At 44.1% G+C, this 21,008-nt stretch overlaps 1 protein-coding gene across 1 annotated transcript in view; it reads left to right on the top strand.

The window, feature by feature from the left end:
* The window catches only part of NPHP4 (nephrocystin 4), a 952,546-nt gene that overhangs the window by 895,972 nt on the left and 35,566 nt on the right, over window positions 1-21,008 (top strand). The window contains exon 28 of the mRNA XM_069239971.1: window positions 12,135-12,314. Within this exon, the coding sequence (XP_069096072.1) occupies window positions 12,135-12,314 (180 nt within the window). The remainder of the gene's footprint in view (window positions 1-12,134; window positions 12,315-21,008) is intronic.

Below are 21,008 nucleotides of genomic sequence, written 5' to 3'. Positions count from 1 at the left end.
GAATGGGCAATGTCATCTGTTTTGCACGTTGGAGTTTCCAAGGTGGCACTCACTCAGCAACCGTTTTCATCTTGAACTTAGGCCTCCTTTACACCTTTACACCAATACCACTTCTGTCCAGAGTTCTGAAGAAGATCAAGAACAACTGAGCCCAAGTAGTCCTAGCGGCTCTGGACTGGGCACAAAGAGTATGGTATCCTGAGCTCCTGAGCATGACCGTGGATCCTCCGACCAGACTGCCTCTTCGGTAGTATCTTCTGTCTCTGCTACAGGTGACGGTTCTCCACTCGAACTTGTCCGGTCTCCTCCCACTTGCATAGAGGTTGAACGGCAGCAGATGACAATTTTCGACCTTCTGCCTGAAGTCTGTAACGTTATCTTGGCAGCCAGGCATCCCTCCACCAAAACGTTATGCGCCTGTCATTGGCACAGATTTGTGGCATGGTGTACTAACAAGTCAGTTGATCCCCTTTCTGCACGTCTGTCTGAGGTTCATCCTCTCTCTTGCCATGCAGGGCTCTGCTTTGGGCACTCTTAAAGGCTACTTATCTGCCATTGTGGCCTTTCCCAAATTGCCGGATCAGCTTTCTTTATTCAAGTCTCCCATTGTTGGAAAGTTCCTTAAGGGACTCACCCATTTATACATACCCACCTCGTTCATAATGCCCCGTGGAATTTGAACCTGGTCCTTACCTACCTTACGTGTGCCCCTTTGAGCCACCCCATAATTGTCCCTTGCAGCTCCTCACACTAAAAACTGCTTTTCTGATTGCCATCACCTCTGCTCGCAGAGTGAGTGAGCTTCAAGCTTTTTTTCCAAAGCCACCATTTTTATCTGTCCGTCCTGATAAAGTAGTGCTTTGTACCAGGGCCACCTTCCTTCCCAAGGTTGTTACACCTTTTCATGTAGGCCAATTCATCACTTTGCCTACTTTTTATGCACCCCTACCTCCCTCTCGTGAAGAGGGTAGACTCCACTGTCTGGTTCCAAAAAGAGCATTGGCCTTCTACCTCAATCGTACCAAAGATTTCTAGGTGGACGATCAACTCTTTTTAGGATATCTGGGTGTGAAGAAAGGGCGGGCGGTGCAGATGCGAACTATCTCACAATGGGTGGTACTCTGCATCAAAATGTGATACGCTTTGGCAAAAAGTAACCCCCTGAGGGCTTGCGTGCTCACTCCACCAGAGCAAATGCTGCCAACACAGCGTTAGCATGTGGAGTTTCTGTCCTGGACATCTGCCAGGCAGCAACGTAGGCATCTCTAAATACATTCACTAAACATTACTGCCTGGACAGTCAGGTCCACAGAGACGGCTAGTTCAGTCCTACAGGACTTTCTAGTATGATCTTGATTCGCAGCCACCGCCGAGGATGGCGTTGCTTGGGTATCTATTCTAAGGTAAGGAATCTACAGCTTGAAGTCACTATCAGAGTAATAAGTGACTTACCTTCGGTAACAATTTATCAGGTAGAGACATGTTCTAGTTACAGATTCCTTACCGACCCACCCATCATCCCCGACTGTAAACTGATATCTATGAACAGGGATTCCCCTTTTCAGAGCCCTAGTGATAGCACACCATTCTTAGTGTTCTTCATGGCTCTGTGCTACTGGTGTGGAAAGTTGTGGAAAGAAACTGACGTCAGCGCACCAGGGTGGTGCCTATATATGACCGCAACGTCATCACGGCGACCACGTTGCCAACGACAGACACAGAGTCGACCTGATGGCACTCAAGGGTGCTGCTTGAAGAAAAATCTCCAGATCCTGTCTGACACCTAGGGAAGATTCTTAGGTAAGGAATCTGCAACTAGAATATGTCTCTACTGGATAAATCATTACCGAAGGTAAGTAACTTGTTCTTAAATGCCGTGCCAGGATGGCCGATGCAATCTTGGGGCAGTAAATTAAAAAAAAAAAAAAAATGGGCTTGAAAGCGCATTTTCAGAAAGGGGTATCTCAGTAGCAAAATGCAGCTTCCAAGACCTCTGAAAAGATTAAACAAATACATTAAATAAAAATAGGACAGGGAGAGTTAGGGGCAACGGAGAAGTGTAAAATGAAGTAAATGCTGATGTTGAGTGGCAGGATTAGGAGGGGGCACACCAAAGGAGGGCTTATTAAAGAAAGCTAAGCAGATTGGGGAAAGCAACGGTTGAGCAGTGGGGGTGAAAAATCAACACAGAGCTCAGGAGCAGGGTGTTAACCCCTTCGCTGCCAGGCCTTTTCCCCCTCCTGTGCCAGGCCTTTTTTTGCCTATTTGGGACAGTTCGCGCTTAGGCCCTCATAACTTCCAGTCAGTGACAGGAATGGGCATGAAACCAATGCTGGATCCCAGAAACCTAACCATTTCTGAAAAGTAGACAAAATTCTGAATTCAGCAAGGGGTCATTTGTGTAGATCCTACAAGGGTTTCCTACAGAAAATAACAGCTGAAAAAGAAAAATATTGAAATTGAGGTGAAAAAAACATCAATTTTTCTCTACGTTTTACTCTGTAACTTTTCCCTGCAATGTCAGATTATGGAAAGCAATATACTGTTACGTCTGCTGGACTCCTCTGGTTGCGGGGATATATAAGGCTTGTAGGTTCATCAAGAACCCGAGGAACCCAGAGCCAATAAATGAGCTGCACCCTGCAGTGCGTTTTCATTCTATACCGGGTATACAGCAATTCATTTGCTGAAATATAAAGAGTAAAAAATTGCTATCAAGAAAACCTTTGCATTTCCAAAAAGGGCACAAGATAAGATGCTGAGGAGCAGTGGTTATTTGCACATCTCTGAATTCCGGGGTGACCATACTAGCATGTGAATTATAGGGAATTTCTCAAATAGATGTCTTTTTTACACACTCTCCTATATTTGGAAGGAAAAAATGTAGAGAAAGACAAGGGGCAATAGCACTTGTTTTGCTAATCTATGTTCCCCCAAGTCTCCCGATAAAAATGATACCTCACTTGTGTGGGTTGGCCTAGCGCCCGCGACAGGAAACGCCCCAAAACGCAACGTGGACACATCCCATTTTTTTTAAAGAAAGCAGAGGTGTTTTTTGCGAAGTGTCTACCTGTAGATTTTGGCCTCTAGCTCAGCCGGCACCTAGGGAAACCTACCAAACCTGTGCATTTCTGAAAACTAGAGACCTAGGGGAATCCAAGGAGGGGTGACTTGCGGGGCTCGGACCAGGTTCTGTTACCCAGAATCCTTTGCAAACCTCAAAATTTGGCTAAAAAAACACATGTTCCTCACATTTCTGTGGCAGAAAGTTCTGGAATCTGAGGAGCCACAAATTTCCTTCCACCCGGCGTTCCCACGAAGTCTCCCGATAAAAATGATACCTCACTTGTGTGGGTAGGCCTAGCGCCGGCGACAGGAAACACCCCAAAGCGCAACGTGTGACACATCAAAAATTTTGGAAGAAAACACAGGTGTTTTTTGCGCAGTGCCTACCTGTAGATTTTGGCCTCTAGCTCAGCCGGCACCTAGGGAAACCTACCAAACCTGTGCATTTCTGAAAACTAGAGACCTAGGGGAATCCAAGGAGGGGTGACTTGCGGGGCTCGGACCAGGTTCTGTTACCCAGAATCCTTTGCAAACCTCAAAATTTGGCTAAAAAAATACATTTTCCTCACATTTCTGTGGCAGAAAGTTCTGGAATCTGAGAGGAGCCACAAATTTCCTTCCACTCAGCGTTCCCCCAAGTCTCCCGATAAAAATGATACCTCACTTGCGTGGGTAGGCCTAGCGCCCGCGACAGGAAACACCCCAAAGCGCAACGTGGACACATCCAAAATTTTGGAAGAAAACAGAGGTGTTTTTTGCGAAGTGCCTACCTGTAGATTTTGGCCTCTAGCACAGCCGGCACCTAGGGAAACCTACCAAACCTGTGCATTTCTGAAAACTAGAGACCTAGGAGAATCCAAGATGGGGTGACTTGCGGGGCTCGGACCAGGTTCTGTTACCCAGAATCCTTTGCAAACCTCAAAATTTGGCTAAAAAAAACACATGTTTCTCACATTTCTGTGGCAGAAAGTTCTGGAATCTGAGAGGAGCCACAAATTTCCTTCCACCCAGCGTTCCCCCAAGACTCCCGATAAAAATGATACCTCACTTGTGTGGGTAGGCCTAGCGCCCGCGACAGGAAACACCCCAAAGCGCAACGTGGACACATCAAAAATTTTGGAAGAAAACAGAGGTGTTTTTTGCGAAGTGCCTACCTGTAGATTTTGGCCTCTAGCTCAGCCGGCACCTAGGGAAACCTACCAAACCTGTGCATTTCTGAAAACTAGAGACCTAGGGGAATCCAAGATGGGGTGACTTGCGGGGCTCGGACCAAGTTCTGTTACCCAGAATCCTTTGCAAACCTCCAAATTTGGCTAAAAAAACACATGTTCCTCACATTTCTGTGGCAGAAAGTTCTGGAATCTGAGAGGAGCCACAAATTTCCTTCCACCCAGCATTCCCCTAAGTCTCTCGATAAAAATGGTACCTCACTTCTGTGGGTAGGCCTAGCGCCCACGAAAGGAAATGGCCCAAAACACAACGTGGACAGAACATATTTTTTCACAGAAAACAGAGGTGTTTTTTGCAAAGTGCCTACCTGTGGAGTTTGGCCTCTAGCTCAGCCGGCCCCGGGAGGGGGGGGGGGTAGAAATGCCCTAAAATAAATTTGACCCCCCCAAGCCCCCCCTTGCCTACGGGGTCGCTCCCCCTGCGTGACATTGGCGCCAAAAAACAAATCCCCGGTGCCTAGTGGTTTCTGCCCCCTTGGGGGCAGATTGACCTAAAATCGGCCAATCTGCCCCCAGGGGGGCAGAAATGGTCTAAATACAATTTGCCCCCCAGGGGATCGACCCTTGCCTGATGGGTCACTCCCCATCTCTAAAAAAAAAAAGAAACAACCAAAAAAAAAAAACACAAAAAAAAAATTGCCCTGGCGCCTAGAGGGTTCTGCCCCCCCCCCCGGGGGCAGTTCGGCCTAATAATAGGCCGAACTGCCCCCAGGGGGGGCAGAAATGGCCTAAAATAAATTGCCCTCCCCCCCAGGGAGCGACCCTTGCCTAAGGGGTCACTCCCTTTGCGTGAAATTCACACAAAGAAAAAACTCCCTGGTGTCTAGTGGTTTCTACCCCCCTTGGGGGCAGATTGGCCTCATCAAAATAGGCCAATCTGCCCCCAAGGGGGGCAGAAATGGCCAAAATATAATTTTCCCCCAAGGGAAGCGACCCTTGCCTAAGGGGTCGCTCCCCACCAAAAAAAAAAAAAAATGAAACATAAAAAATAAATAAAAAAAAAAAACTGGTGCCTAGAGGTTTCTGCCCCCCCTGGGGGCAGATCGGCCTAATAGTAGGCCGATCTGCCCCCAGGGGGGGCAGAAAAGGCCTTCCCGAAAATATGCCCCCCCTGGGAGCGACCCTTGCTCAAGGGGTCGCTCCCTTTTGTCAATAACTAGAAAAAAAAAATATATATCCCTGGTGTCTAGTGGTTTCTACCCCCCTTGGGGGCAGATTGGCCTCATCAAAATAGGCCAATCTGCCCCCAAGGGGGGCAGAAATGGCCAAAATATAATTTTCCCCCAAGGGGAGCGACTCTTGCCTAAGGGGTCGCTCCCCCACCAAAAAAAAAAGAAATGAAACATAAAAAATAAAAAAATAAAAAATAAATGGTCCCTGGTGCCTAGAGGTTTCTGCCCCCCCTGGGGGCAGATCGGCCTTATAGGCCTAATAAGGCCCAGGGGGGGCAGAAAAGGCCTTCTCAAAAAAATGCCCCCCTGGGAGCGACCCTTGCCCAAGGGGTCGCTCCCTTTTGTCAGTTTAAAAAAAAAAAAATACAAAATCCCTGGTGTCTAGTGGGGTTTCAAAAGCCGGATTGCAAGCAATCCGGCTTTTGTAACCCTCGGAGGGACTTCAAAGGGAAGGAAATACTTTTCCTTCCCTTTGAAGCCCCTCCGGGCCTCCCAAGTGATTGAAAAATAAATGCTTTTGCATTTCTTTTTCAATCGCGCTGGAAGCAGAGCTTCCAGCGCGACTAGGGAGGCCCCTGTGACAAATCAGCGCGCGCTTGCGCGCTGACGTCACAGGGGGGGGTCGGGGTGGAAGGGGAAGGTCTTCCCCTTCCATCCCGACTTGGGGGGGGGAAGGGGGGTGCACGGGGGGCGCGCTAGCGCGCCCCCAAGTTCCCCTGTGCCATGGACGAGATGATCTCGTCCAAGGCACAGGGGAACTGTAGCCTTGGACGAGATCATCTCGTCCAAGGCACAGAACCGGTTAAGGGGGAAAACAGCATGTAAGGGAGAGTGGGAGAACCCTAGAAAATGCAGCACTCCCATAGAATGCTGAAAGCAAAAGAAAGAGTATGTCTCTCAGTATAAGCAGTGGAAGAATACAAGTCAACCAATCAGAAGGATCGTTAAAGAAGTTCTACTACCCGGGGAGACAATAAGAATACAGAACACCATTGAATGAGAAGCAAGCAAATGAGATTGACAAAAAAGCCATCAAATGATAAGCAGTGGACTGGTCCAAAGTCCACTTTAAGTGTACGTATTGTCCACAATAGGTATTTTGACAACAAACAGCTAAACTATCAGTAGGCAAGACCTAAAAATATGTTCCTGCTTTCAACTCACTAAATTTGGGCACAGAAAAGAAAGATGGTGTTCAATTACACAGACTCTTTGAGGATAAGAAGTCACAAAATACCAGAATGCTAACACCATGGTCACAGTGGGGAAGTGTGGCTCAATGGTTAGAGCGGCAGACCCTGATGCAGAAATCTGGCCCGGGACCAGGGTTCAATTCCCGCCAGGAGTGGGCACCTCACAGGGAAAAGCCAGGAGGGGTTCCACAGCGGTATGCGTACAGCGCCTTGAGACCCTAACGGTGAGTAGTGCGCTATACAAGTACGAAGTTTACAGTTTTTTACAGTTTTTATGGTCTAATGATTAAACTATATTTCTGTCGAATAACCTGTGGCCGAATTATACATACAGTGTGCATCACATATTTAATTAAAGTCTGAAATACATCGATCTAATTGCATTAGTAGAGCTTGATTGCATTCATGGGTTATTTTTTGTAAATTGGCAATTACACTTCAGGAGAGAAGCTTATTACACCATTAGGTAACTGCTGCCTTCAATTTGGAGCTGTTTAGTGCTTTAACTAAAACACCCATGCCAGAAAGATTAATATGTAGTGCATACCTATCCCCAGCTAGCATGTAGTGGATATTTTAATTAAGAACTCTAAATCGTTAATGTAGACGTTTAAGTAACTCGAGAACACCTTACAGAAAATATAGTTTGATAAAGCGTGTTTATATTACTAACTTTACATTAAAAGCCACTGAAAATGTGTAGCAAATGCATTCCATTTATTATGTTAGAAGTTATTTATTCTTGCGTTTACAAGTCTTGTGAAATTAAGAAAGTATACAATTTTTAACATGTCCTTTTAAAATCTCATTACTTGGCACGTGTAATAAAGTGTGCGTTAATACAATATTTAAGTGTTATTGCCCTCTGCGCATGTTTAAGTATTCTGCAGATGGTGCTGGCCACAGTTATTTGGCCGCCCCACAGGTATGGACATCAGCCAAAAGTGCATAATCATGGAAGGGCAATTAAGAGTTGCTAATAATTAATATCAAATGGCAAGAAGGCTATCAGAACTCGTCCTGGGCTTAAGTAACATAGGCAAGTAAACATGCTCTCTCTTGCTCTGCTTCATATCTGTACCACTGAATTAGATGGAGGGTAGTTAGTACCCGCATATTCTTTGTATTAGCCAATCTCAGCGTCCCATAGAAAGTGCAAATAATTGTAGGACCCTGGAATGCTGGAAGCTCCATTTGAAGTCAATGGAGCAGCAGTGAGCTGTAAACATTGGTATAAGCCAGCTGTTGTCAACATTGCAGTGCCTCAATCTATAACCCTTAACTCTCCCTCTCTTCTGACTCTCCGAGATATTTTGATTAGTGTGGAAAGAGTAAGGCAGAGGTTGTGTGCCAAGGCACACAGCGATCTTTTTCCTCTCCTTCTTCCCACGCTTCACAGTGTCAGTGGAGCCGTGGAAGCAGGGAGGCAGGACTTCCCCCCCACTTACCACATCAATTCAGCAGGTTAATGCAGAGTTTTGAACGTCAGCTTTTCATTCTTTAACATACTCAAGTGTGTTTAAATAAGATGTGTGCACCAGTAGCTCTATTCTATGATTATGTACTGGTATGGTGAATTTATTCCTTTGCCATATAATTTGGTCCTGTGGTTTGTCCCCGTTACACATATTGAAACAAATCTTTGTTCAACATATGTGCCAATCATAGGAACATTTTTGTGACACTTGAGTCTACCTTTTGGCTCGTCCGACATTGTGGAAAGTGGTGGAAGTGTAAAGTGACTCACCCTTCAGCATCATTACCACTATTATTGTTATTATTGGTGGTAGAAGTATGTTTGTTAATGCTAGTTGACTAATTAGTAGTAGACCTTTTGTTCAAACTCCAAAACCCCACCTACGTCCTGAAATGTGCTTCCAAATGCAAGAAGACACAGCAGATGCAATGGGGAGGAGATGTGTGTGAAGCTGGAATATTAGGCTGTGGTTACTTCACATGCTCTCTAAGGCTGCACGGTTTTCATTTTCTGAAGGGCTGTAAAGTGATCATCCTTTAGCATTATATCCTTAGAAGAGCCTCATAGAGCTCTTGCCCAGTGTTACCTTCATGCCACCTCCCGGCTTCCTCTTGAAATACATTGGAATCAGAAGGCATGCAGAGCTCTTCTTAAATTGTTACTGCCTATGTACGCGGGGAGAGATTGATGCAGTTAGTCTTTGCCAGTGCATCCACATGCCCTGTTCACTTGGCACAGTATGTTAAGCTCAGTCTGAGTCTAACCACAAGCTAGTGGAATTCTCACTTTGCGGGCATAATATGCGCTTACGGTCTGAGTCAAGGCGTAAGGCAGGCTGCCTTATTCTACCTTTGCAACGGAATAGATGTTATACTGGCTTTTTAAAACTCGGTGTTTTGCCGACTGCCCTGTACACTTGGTATTGTAGAAACCATGCGGTGACAAATATAGGGACCTCAAAAAGATGTGGTGAATGCTACCTTTTGCTCAGAAAATATCCCTAAATTGCAGGCCTATGCCTTCAGCACATGAAGGACAAAGACATTGTAGTTCAGTTCAACAGCAAATGTGTTCTTGGCATGATGGGGAAACCTAAGAGGAGGATCTCTGTATTTTTTACAAGTTAATGGCAAATAGTATGGCATTCATGTGTATCTCTTCTAGTCAGGGATGAATCACACCTGAATTGGTGGTCCAGTTGGCTTATCTGTCCTCCATTTTCTACGCCGTGAGTTGTATGTTGTTCTCTAATTTGGCCAAGCCATCCCCATTTGTGGCGCCCTTTGCACTGGACTCTATATAAGTAACGCATTGTTGCATATTGCCATCAGCAATTTCATGTTTAAATTTTATTGTACATGGGCTATTTTGCTACATTCTTCCTAATAGAGAGTAAACTTCCCTAAGATAATGTTTAAAGAGCTTAAAAGTGTAATTTGAGCCTTTAACACTTACATTTATTTGGTCGTTGAACTGTCACACCCAAGATCAATGGCATTGAAAAGTGCTTGTTGATTTGGTACTCGTACAGTCTTTGGAATTTATGAGATTTTCAGTTCCAGAATATACTCTGTTACTGGTAGTTGAATGAGACTTCTATTCTTTTGTTTATTTATTGAAAGGGCTAATGTTTAATGTAATTTTGATTCGTCCTTGTAGAGCACATTGTGACCAAGTGTATTGTAAATATTTAATTTTTGATTGTGTTTATTTTTCTTATTTTACTTTTGAAACCATAATACAAACAGCGAAATAGAAGTCGAACATCTGTACTGTTACTCATGGATCATAACCAAGGGGTCAAAAAGAACACACCTCTTCCATGGTACATCTGATTGAAACAGTGTCAGGCGGTACAGTTCATATTATTAACTTTTGGTCGGCTGTTCTTTCATGCTAGGAAATGTTTAGTCCAACATTTAAACACAAAATACAAAATCAGAGATTTTAAACAATAGGAGTTTTAAACACAGAGAATGAGAAGCATAAAGTTAGTCACAACCAGCAGCTATGACAGTGGCATATCTGATAGCAAAGTCAAAAGTCTCCACATGAGACCTTACGTTTCTCCATCTTCTGTCAGTCCTTTTTTCATTTCACTTTAATTCATTGGTCTGTAACTGCCATTTTCCTGTCACGTGAAAGATAGTACTTCCAAGCACAAAATTAATAATTCCTTACGTGTAAATGGCCAGATATACAAAGAGAAAGTTTGCATCTAGTGGTCACAAATTGAGCACCGACTATTTCCATCTTGTCTCTCATTTTGCGATGTGACCTATATGCCAATAGGTCGCCATGTATTCAGGGGAGTCGCAGAACAAACTCCCTAATGAATGTTAATAAGACAGGCCTGTATTTGAGGCTTCTTGTGATTGTCGCCAGGCAAAAGGATGGTGGCTTGCAAGGAACCCCATACTCCTCTACAGCTCTTCGCTCTGTTCAGCTCGGTTGTGCTTGGATGAGCTTTATATACTCCTGCCATTCCTCCTCCACCGCCTGGCAGATAGCCCACAAGGGTGAGAAGTAAACTTTAGTCAGTGGGACTATTGGGTTATCGAGATGCGGGGGAATCGAGTAGCACTTTCCTGCATAGTAATATAAAACCTAATTGAGCTTGTCACATTTTGTAACCGAGCGCTTCAATCCCAACCAGAGGCATTTCACCTATTGATCGTTGTCTTATAGATGATTCCACAAAGAGTATCTAACATCTATATTCCATGTTTGAGTAATAGCTCCATTCGTGTTTTTCTCTTCTTGCTAATGCTTTTGAGTCCATATCTCAAACCCCGTACCTCACAGGAGTGTTTGGGGATGAGTGGATGGCCAGAATGTGGGTAAGAGGCTGTGTTTATGCAGTAAAGGATGGCAGCATGCCAGTATGAGTGTTTTAGGATGCAAAACTCTGTTTTATACATATTTTAATCTTTTGGGCCGAAATCTGTAAACCAATCAACAATATAATGACAAGGGCCTGATTTATTGTATGACAGCCTTTTCTGTGTGTGTCAGAGTGGTGGAAACCATTGCGTCTTCCACCCTGATGGACAGATCACTGCCATATTTAAACATCATGGTTGGCTCGTAGTGATTTTAGTACCTTGAGATGATCTGCAGTGACAGCAGTTCCTCTGAAGGTACCAAAAGGTTGGTGGATGCCCAGCATTAATTTTTACGTCCATCCACCAAACTTTTTTGTTCTCAGAAACAAAAGCCAAAAGGGGAGTTTGTTTTTGAAAATAAATAAACAAATGGCTCCCCCACCCAGGTAGTTTATACCCCGGGTATGAGGCTTATTATTAGAATTTTTCTGTTCATCACTGCCAGGTTTTTTCCCCTGTGGTAACGGACACTAAAAAAGGACCTAAGACCTACAGCCTTAAATAGGGCAGACAATGTGATGTCCCTGCCCTGATGGACAGCACTCGGTTAGGCTCCTTCTTACCAGCCAGGAGCCAGCAGGGTCACTACCAACAATCCACCCAAATCGTAATAGGGCGGGCGGATAGGATACAGTGTCACGTTTGTGACTGAGCACCCTGTCCACCAAAATATGAATCAGAGCATACGTTTTTTTCAGAGATTACTATCCCTCTCTTTTTGGCGGCAGCTAAAAGCCCCGTTACTTCTCTTCCTTCTGACCTCAAGTCTTAGTAGTAAATATTTTATACAGAATCTGAAAACCAAAAAAAATGCCTTTTGAGCAATTTTGTGAACCTCTTACTTGTTGAAGTCATGACAAAACTTCTCTGCGGATCACTATAATAATTCTTCCCCTCCAAACCCCGTCCCCCTTCCGCCCCCAGTCACCTCCACCACTTGTTACCTGTTTTGGTATGTTTCTCCTTGGTTTTCTAAGATGTGGCATGAGTCATCTAGTTTTGCAATAGAATTGTGCTCGTCAAAGTCTTCTGGCATCCTGTGATGTATTACAGTGTTATGACTAGCAAGAGCCAGCTTGACAAGAAGAATATAAATAATCTTTTCTTTTCAGGTTGATCCAGAAAGTGCTTTTATCCTCCCTCCCAATGGATTGCAAGATCTTCACATTAGTGTTCGGCCACACAAATCAGGCAGTAGATACATTTACCTAAATCTAGTGGATGTGGATCACCATCAACTCGTGTCATCGTGGCTTATTTGTATGTCTTCTAGGCAACCACTCATTTTGAAGGTAATCTTATAATCTGTGTAGTCTATGTATGTTTTTCTAGTATTGAAAATGTTATAACAGTATTGCAAAACATCTCTTGTACTGAACAACCAATTATGTGTTTAACACGTTATAATATCTGATTTGATCACTATTGTAATGATGGTGAGTTGAATGGATTTTTTGTGTGTTTAAAATACCATAGGCAGAGGTAGGCATATACTCCTGCTCAATGCCAGGATATCCTCACAGGTGGTAGCGCCCCTTACAAATACACACAACATAAAATGTAGATTTAGAGTAACTTTAGAATACTCACAAGTTTCACAATCAGTATCCTAGACCACCTCCGTTAATCCTGTGTTTTTCCTTCTGCCTACTCAATGGAGTCAATACCCTTGCATAAAGTATATGAAATCAGTTTGTGTTTTGCTATTTTCATTACTTGCACTTACTGGTACTAATGTGTACCACTGTGCCTAGCTGTCAGTAGGTTATGATGCACCAGAGGTTGTGTGGTCTGCTCTTTTCAGGTGCTTGTGCTGGGCTGGGTGGGTGTTGTCATTGACCTCTGAACACCAGGGTGCTCTGCTTGAGTGTGCATTCCCTGCTCGCCTCTTTGTTCTCTGAGCACCAATGGGAGATTTTGATAGAACCACATGCCTGGCTTAGTCAGGACAGCGTCTCACAAGATGCCGGTGTTTGTTGCCAGGCCACAGTTTTAAGTTGAAGGCATGCACTTAGAGGGAAGAGGAATACAAATCTTGTCCCAGCTACAAGAGCAACCATCCAGCAACCTCTTAATTTGCAAGGGATGGGACAGTGAGGAGGACTTCTGAAAAGGTTCTACTCAACCTAGCTGTGCCTGATTTGTGAGAACTGGGACCTGTTCATCACCTGCAATTGTCATTCTGTCAACGTTCAAATCCCACATGCTGAACATTTGTTTCACTTGCCTTCTTGTCAATGTCAGAGATTCCTCATTAGCTTCCCCTGCAAAGGATTGAGTCTCTCCTGTCCAGAGAGATGGTGTTTGTAGGAGGCTGGCCTGGTTTGTAGTGGGTACCAAAGGAACCTACACCTTATACCAGGCCCAGTTATCCCTTATTAGTGAAATTTAGTCAGTGTCTAGAAGCCAGGCTGTCTAGAGGTAGCTGTAGGCTGAGCAGCCAAGGCTGAACTAGGAGACATGCAAAGCTCTTGCAATACCACTGTAGTCACACAGTACTTACACACATGAAAGACAATACTCGGTATTTCAAAAATAAAGGTACTTTATTTAAGTCACACAATGCCAAAAATACTTTGAAGACTATACTCCCTTAGGAGGTAAGTAAATTACACAATATATACACTAGTAACCAGAAACAGGTAAGTACACAGTAGGAAAACAGTGCAAATAGTGAAAATCACAATAGGTTGCAATGGGCCTAGGGGGAATACAAACCATATACTAAAATAATGGAATGCGAAAGTCGGTTTCCCACCTCGGCAAGTGTAGTGTGTAGAGGGGCGCTGGGAGTGGAAGAAAACACCAAAGGTAAGTAACGTACCCCACCCCGAGCCCAGGAAAGCAGGAGTAAAACACAGCAAGTTTTCTAAAACACACTAGAAGTCGTGATAGAAGATAATGCAAGAACCAGAAGAGACTGCAAGACACCATCAATGGATTCCTGGACATGAAGACCTGTGGAAGAAGGGGACTAAGTCCAAGAAGCACTAAAGAGTCCATGGAGAATAGGAGCCCCTGCTAACCCGGATGAAGGTGCAAAAGAAGAACCATGGGTGAGAAGACAAAGCCAGTATTGCACCAGAGAAGACAGATGCGGATTCCTGGGTGGTGCAGAAGATGTCTCCACCGTGTGGATGAATGCAGTCTGGTTTGTGTCCCTGGATTTCCCCAACAAGCCTTGGCACACAGAAAGCTTGCGGTTAGCGGAAAATGGTGCTGCCGGAGACCAGGAGGGACCTGGTGGCCTCTACCCAGGAAGGGGAGACAGGGGGGTCTCTCAGCAACTCAGAGAGCCCTCAGAAGACCAGGCAGCATGCACAGGAGTCCCACAGCACAGGGACAAAGGAGGTGCAGATGGAGGCTCACGTAGCATGACACAAATGATTCCCACCCCGCGGGAGATCCACTCAGGAAGCTGTGGGTCGCAGGATGGAGTGCTGGGGGCCTAAGCTGTGCTATGCACGAAGAACTTCATGGAAGGTCGCACACAAGTCTTGATAACTGCAAGTCATGCGGTGCACAGAGGTACTGTCTTGTGAGGGGAGGCAAGCTCTTACCTCCAACAAACTCTAAATTGGACCTCTGCACGTTGGGAATGTTGGAGTCACTTTAGTCCACCACCCGTGTCACTGGATCCATATCTGTCGTCTGGAGAGGGGACCCATGCCACCGTTGCTGCAGAGAGGTGCCTGCTTGAAGCAGGGAATTGACTTTGTCTCTCCACAGGAAATTCCTTGGGTTCTTCTGGTGCAGGCTGAAGACAGGCAGTCCTTAGAGGATGAACGACCTGGAAACTGTTGCAGTTGCTGGCAGGAGCTGGAGCTACAGTGTTGCAGAAGTTGTCTTAGCTTCTTTGTTGCAGTTTTGTGGTGTTCCTGGAGCAGTCAGCGGTTGATCCGTCGGTAGAAGATGAAGTAAAGGATACAGAGGATTCCTGCCGGAGTCTTGCAATCCGAATCTGAAGAAACACCCAGAGGAGAGACCCTAAATAGCCCTCAGAGGGGGATTGGTCACCTTACCAGGTATGCGCCTATCAGGAGGGGTCTCTGACGTCACCTGCTGGCACTGGCCACTCAGATGCTCCCAGAGTGCCCCACCAACTTGGAATCCAAGATGGCAAAACCCAGGGACACTCTGGAGGAGCTCTGGGCACCACCCCTGGGGTGGTGATGGACAGGGGAGTGGTCACTCCCCTTTCCTTTTTCCAGTTTCCCTCCAGAGCGGGGACTGTGGGTCCCTGAAACGGTGTAGACTGGATTATGCAAGGAGAGCACCGTCTGTGCCCTTCAAACCATTTCCAGAGGCTCTGGGTGGATACCCCCCCATGCCTGTAACACCTCTTTCCAAAGGGAGAAGGTGGAACACCCCTCTCCTACAGGAAATGCATTGTTCTGCCTTCCTGGGATTGAGCTGCTCAAGACCCAGGAGGGCAGAAGCCTGTCTGTGAGGTGGCCTCAGCTGGGACTGCAGTGAAAACCTCAGAAGGCTGGTATGGCAGTACTGTAGGTCCACTGTGGAGCCCCTAGAGTGCATGGGATTGTGCAACCAATACTGGAATCAGTATTGGGGTACAATTCCCAGTTGGTAGACACCTTACTTGGCCGTATTCGGAGTTACCATTGTGAAGCTGTGCATAGCTATTGACCTATGTACAGTACACACTTAAAGTGGTATCCCCGCACTCACGAAGTCCGGGAAAATGGGCCTGGACAAAGTGGGGGCACCTCTGCTAGTGCAGGGGTGCCCTCACACACAGGTGCTTTGCACCCAGCCTTCAGGGTTGGACAACCTGATATATAGGTGACTTATAAGTGACCTGGTGCAGTGAAAATGGCTGTGAAATAGTGCATGCACTATTTCACACAGGCCTCAATGGCAGTCCTGAAGAAGTCTTTGTATGGTCTCCTTCTGGGTGGCAAAAGAAATGCTGCAGCCCATAAGGATTCCCTTGAAACCCAATGCTCTGGGTACCTATGTATCCATATACTAGGGACTTATAAGGGGGGTCCAGTATGCCAATTTGAGGTGAAATACTGGGTTACCAGTATGCAAGTACAAATTTGGAACCAGAGAGAGCATAAGCACTGGAGTTCTGGTTAGCAAAACTCCAGTGACACAGTTAAGCATATTGACAAAAACAGTGAAACAGACTGACAAGTAGGCCACAAACTATGAGACTGGGGTCCTGGCTAGCAGGTTCCCAGTGACACAGTTCAAACACACTGACAAACAGGCCCAAAATGGGGGTAACCATGCTAGACAGAGGCTACTTTCTCACTGGGTTCGCTTTGCCTCCTCCGTAGAGACATGAAGGACTTTATTACATTCTCTTCATTGTCCTGAAGCCGGGCTGGGATTATCATCCAATCATGAATTTGAAAGGAGTAAATCACTTTCTTTGCCACATTTACATTTTTTTTTTTTTACTATCTATACGATGATTCCTCATATGTTTGTAGGAGACTTAGTTATGACCCTAACCTCCAAGATACATATTTTCATATCCCCAAAAGCCCAGAAAGTAAGTACTACCTACCGTTTATTGTAAGAAGTAATCACTACCAGTTTAAGGTACTTCCTTTCGGCCTCTTATTGACTTCATGAATTTTTACCAAGTTATTAGTTTTGTTGATGGCCTATAGGTAGTTGGAAGGTTTTCAGGTTTTCCCTTGATGGTTGGCTAATTTCTGCTCCTTCTTTGTCCACGGCAGAGGCCGACACCCTAAAGCTCTGCTTTTGTCTGTGAGAGTCTCACTTACATCCTTCTTAGGAAAGACTTTTTATTGAGCAAAGGTCTTGGGTCCATGTTTCTTCCAGAAGCAAGCAGACATTATCTTCAGTCTAATTTGAATGTTCAGTTAAACTACCCTTTCACATCAGCCCAGTTTTGGTAAGGTCTCGTTGCAGCCACAACGACTGTGGTTTCTTATGCACAACATCACCTCATACAACTGGTTCTTCTTTTTGCCCAGTGAATTCTAGAGGATCAGGAGCCCAGAACCTAAAGTGGTGGTTATTTTGCAAACACCAGCCACAAGTGTTCTTCTAGCTGCTCCAGTTCAGTTTGTCTTAGCCACAGATGCCAGCCAGTGAGGAATGACTGTAGTGGGTCAGGAACTACAGGGTCTTTGGGCTCCATCAGAATCCCATCACTGGTCCATTTGCACGGAGCTCTCTGCCATATTCAGGGTTTCTCTTCTGGAGAAAGCTAATATGGTCCATATTAACAACTAGGTGGTCAAGATGTATGCCAATCTCTAAGGGAACGCCACTGGTTGTCTCTCAGCTTCCTACACTTTTGTGGGCAGGTGCTGGAACTCGTTCCCAGCCACAGTCTCTGAAAAGAAGAGGGAGAGCACTGTAGCTGCAGAAACCTCTTCTTTTTTTGGAGGTAAGACACAACGAAGCAGTGACCACCAGCTCCCCCAACAGTTATCACCTGGTACTCCTCCCGGCATTCCATGTCATAATGGAATTACTAGGAGTTCTAGGCACAACATATCCCACCACTTTGATATTTTAATTTCTGACAAACTATTGCAAGTAAATTAACATCTACATTAGATAATGTAATAAACAACAGTAAAAAGATGAATAATTAACCTAAAGCATAAAGAAAAAAATATCTATAAAGGGCACCCAATGGTACTTCGCTTCTTTTCAAGAAAAGTATAAAGAAATAACATTTATATTACATAATGAGATAAAACAGCAATAAATTGACGGTTAATAACCTAAAACATGAATAAAGAATTAGCTAGTACAGGATGCTCAGTGGTACAATTAGTTCACGATAGTCAGTGGCATCAGGATTCTAAAAATGATACAGTAACTTAAAACATACAAGCATAATTAGCTAAAACTGGAAGCTCATGTAGTGATATAATCCTTAAATCGATCTGGTTAAAACCTAAATAATAAGTATTGAGTAGGACAAGAAGTCCCACTCTCTTCTTTCTCCTCACAGTATCCATACAGTTACACACCAGCTCTTTATCATTAGGAATCACCACCACTTGGCCTTATTCCAAAAAGATTCATCACATGTGCGTACAGTGTTACACATCACTTGGACCAACCATATGGGAGGACAGTATTTTGACATACCCTTCATGATGTGACCTGGTTTCTTTATCCTCAACTGACTTCCATCTGTCACACACATCTTCCTCATACAACCCTTTAAAGGAAGATACCTAGCTATTGCCTTGACAACCACAATTTTGCTCAACCTTGATGCATCAACAGTTTTAAGATCCATCCAATCTCTAATCAAATTGGATCCAGAAACATGCCTGCCCACTTAACAAAATAAAATGAGCAGCTCCCGTAGATACACTAGGTGCCATAAATGTAGTCCAAACAATTTTTTCCACTGAACATTTTCAACCCAATTTGTTGATTAAGGCCAATTGTAACAGGTCCTTAAATGATCAGTTTAACCTTTCAACCAGACCAATACTCCTAGGATGATGCAACAAGGTACAGTGTGAATGATACCACACTCCCTGAAAAATATTTCCATCTTTTTAAAAATGAATTGCGTGGCATTTTCTGTAACGATCTAGCTGGGATAACCTTCCCTCCAAAAAACCCTCTCCAAAAATTCGACTACAGTGTGTGTTTAAATATTATTCACAAAAAACACTTCCGGCCATTTTGACATGTTGTCTAACAATAATAATGAATACTCGGGGACCTCTTCTTTGATACCAATAGGCCCAGAAATATCCAAAGCCAACTTGGACCATGATGTCAAGTCAATTTCCACTGAAACCAGAGGAGATGGTTTGGTAACTTGAGACATGTCACTTATGCTGTAACTTTCACAGTCAAGTATGAAACATTCCATCAACTTATCACACCAGGCCAACAAAGTCTTATCGGACACTGCATTTCATTGCTTGAATGCCTAAGTGTCCCTCATTGGCCAAATCGAGAACCCTGTTTTGCAAACTCATTGGTACAGCTACATTTTCAATTTTACACATCAGCCCTTATACACATGTCAACAAAATCTGGAGGCACATTTTTCACCCTAGGCTCACTTACTCTCCACCCAGATTTTATTTTGAGACAAAATGATGTCCTCTTCAAGATCATCTCCCTATATTTGTCTGTAATGGCACCGTCATCACCCCTAACAGTTGGCTTGCCTTACATACCAAACTTTCTTCTGCTGTGATCTCATCCCCACTGTCAGCAAGTGGCATTCTGGATAAATAATCTGCCTCTAAATTTCTCCTGCCCGGCACATGTTCTACTCGAAAATGATACTCTTGTAAGCAACACTAACACTTAGCTACCCTGGAAGTAGCTTTTCCCCCATCTTTTTTTCTGAACAAATCTACAAGTGGTGTGTGGTTTGTGTGTAATACAATTGGAATACCCCCCACACAAATGTTCTGAAGTGTTTAATATCCCACCACAAAGCCATAGCCTCTTTTTCAATCATGAAAATAAGTCAATTCATAATCTGTTAATGTTCTAGAATCAAACAAAATCATTGTTTCCATTGTGTTACTCCTCTTCTTCAACAATACCATCCCTAGGCCACTATTGCTGGCATTAGCGACTAGAATACTGGTATCACCTGGGTTGAATGGCTTCAGTGGTATGGCACCAACGATGTAGGATTTAATTCTTTCTACAGCTCGCTGGCAGGTCTCACTCCTCACAAATGCTCATCCCTTTTTTAGAAAATTCGTAAGTGCTGCTGTCTTGTTGGCAAAAGGAGATACAAACATTGAATAGTATTCAATGAGACCTAAGTTAGATTACAACTGTTCATTAATCCTTAAAGAGGGAGCCTTCACAATATCTACCAAAGTGTTAATTGTTGGTACCACGTCCTGGACACTTACTTAATGTCCCAGTTAATTGACACCATCCACCTCAAATTTGCATTTGTTGAAACGTAATGCGAGTCCTCCCTTTTTCAATACGGTCAGCACTTTGTTCAGTCTCTCATTATGCTTGACCACATTTTTCCAAAACACCAAAATGTCATCTTGAATATATAATACCTATCCAAACTCTGGAACATTATTCTCATGAGTCTTTGAAAAACTGAAGATGCTGATGCAAGGCCAGAATGCATTTGTTTGTAACAAAATGCTCCCAGTGATGTAACAAGTGAAGTAAGATATTTGTAATCATCAGTTAAGACTATATGATGGTATGTCACTGACATGATGAGTGGTAAAGATGACCCCGCCCTTTAGAGTGCACAACATCTTATGTATATTAGGTAGGAAAGGGACATTGCATAAAATCACAAACTTCCTTAGAGATTTATCACTTTTTCAAGCAAGCATTATGGGTGCTAACTACTTTGACCCTTCAATGGATTCTGTAATATCAAGTTCACATAAGTGGCCTAATTATTTTTGTATCTCGTTTCTTAGACATAGAGGTATTCTGCAAACTTTGTGGACCACATGTACAGCACCGTCTTTGAGTACAATCTTGTGTTGTAACCCAGTCAGCTTATCTAATTTAGGTTTAGATACCTCAGGAAACCTCCGAATCAACTAACTAAGCATAGGCTGATGCACCCTTCCAAGTTTGCATCACATAACCGGAACTTGGATGTGACTCAATCAGGATGATTGGAATGTAGAATAATGTCCAACTCACCCTGATTATCCCAACCCAATAAATGAGATTCATATTTGGCTACAAAACAACGGGTACTGTAGTTTTATTCTCAAATTTAAGTAGCGTCTCAAATTCATCCTCAGCCTTTGTCCCAACATATGCTAAAATGTTTACATTAGAATGTTGTAAGGTCATAGGCTGACATGTTTCAAACATCTCTAGCCCTGTTGCAGTGAATGGTGACCCAGAATCTGCCCTGACCAGGACATTTGTGCCATTGTGACTGGTGTTGCAACCGGGGGGTTTCCTCTTAATATGACCTAAAGCATTTGCTTGAGGTTTACAAGTCTCATAATCATTTTTGATATCATCTTCATATCGCA

Source organism: Pleurodeles waltl, chromosome 6 (genome assembly GCF_031143425.1).
Source record: "Pleurodeles waltl isolate 20211129_DDA chromosome 6, aPleWal1.hap1.20221129, whole genome shotgun sequence".
In the NCBI taxonomy this organism is placed as follows: Eukaryota; Metazoa; Chordata; class Amphibia; order Caudata; family Salamandridae; genus Pleurodeles; species Pleurodeles waltl.
This window is presented reverse-complemented; position numbering and strand designations above follow the sequence as displayed.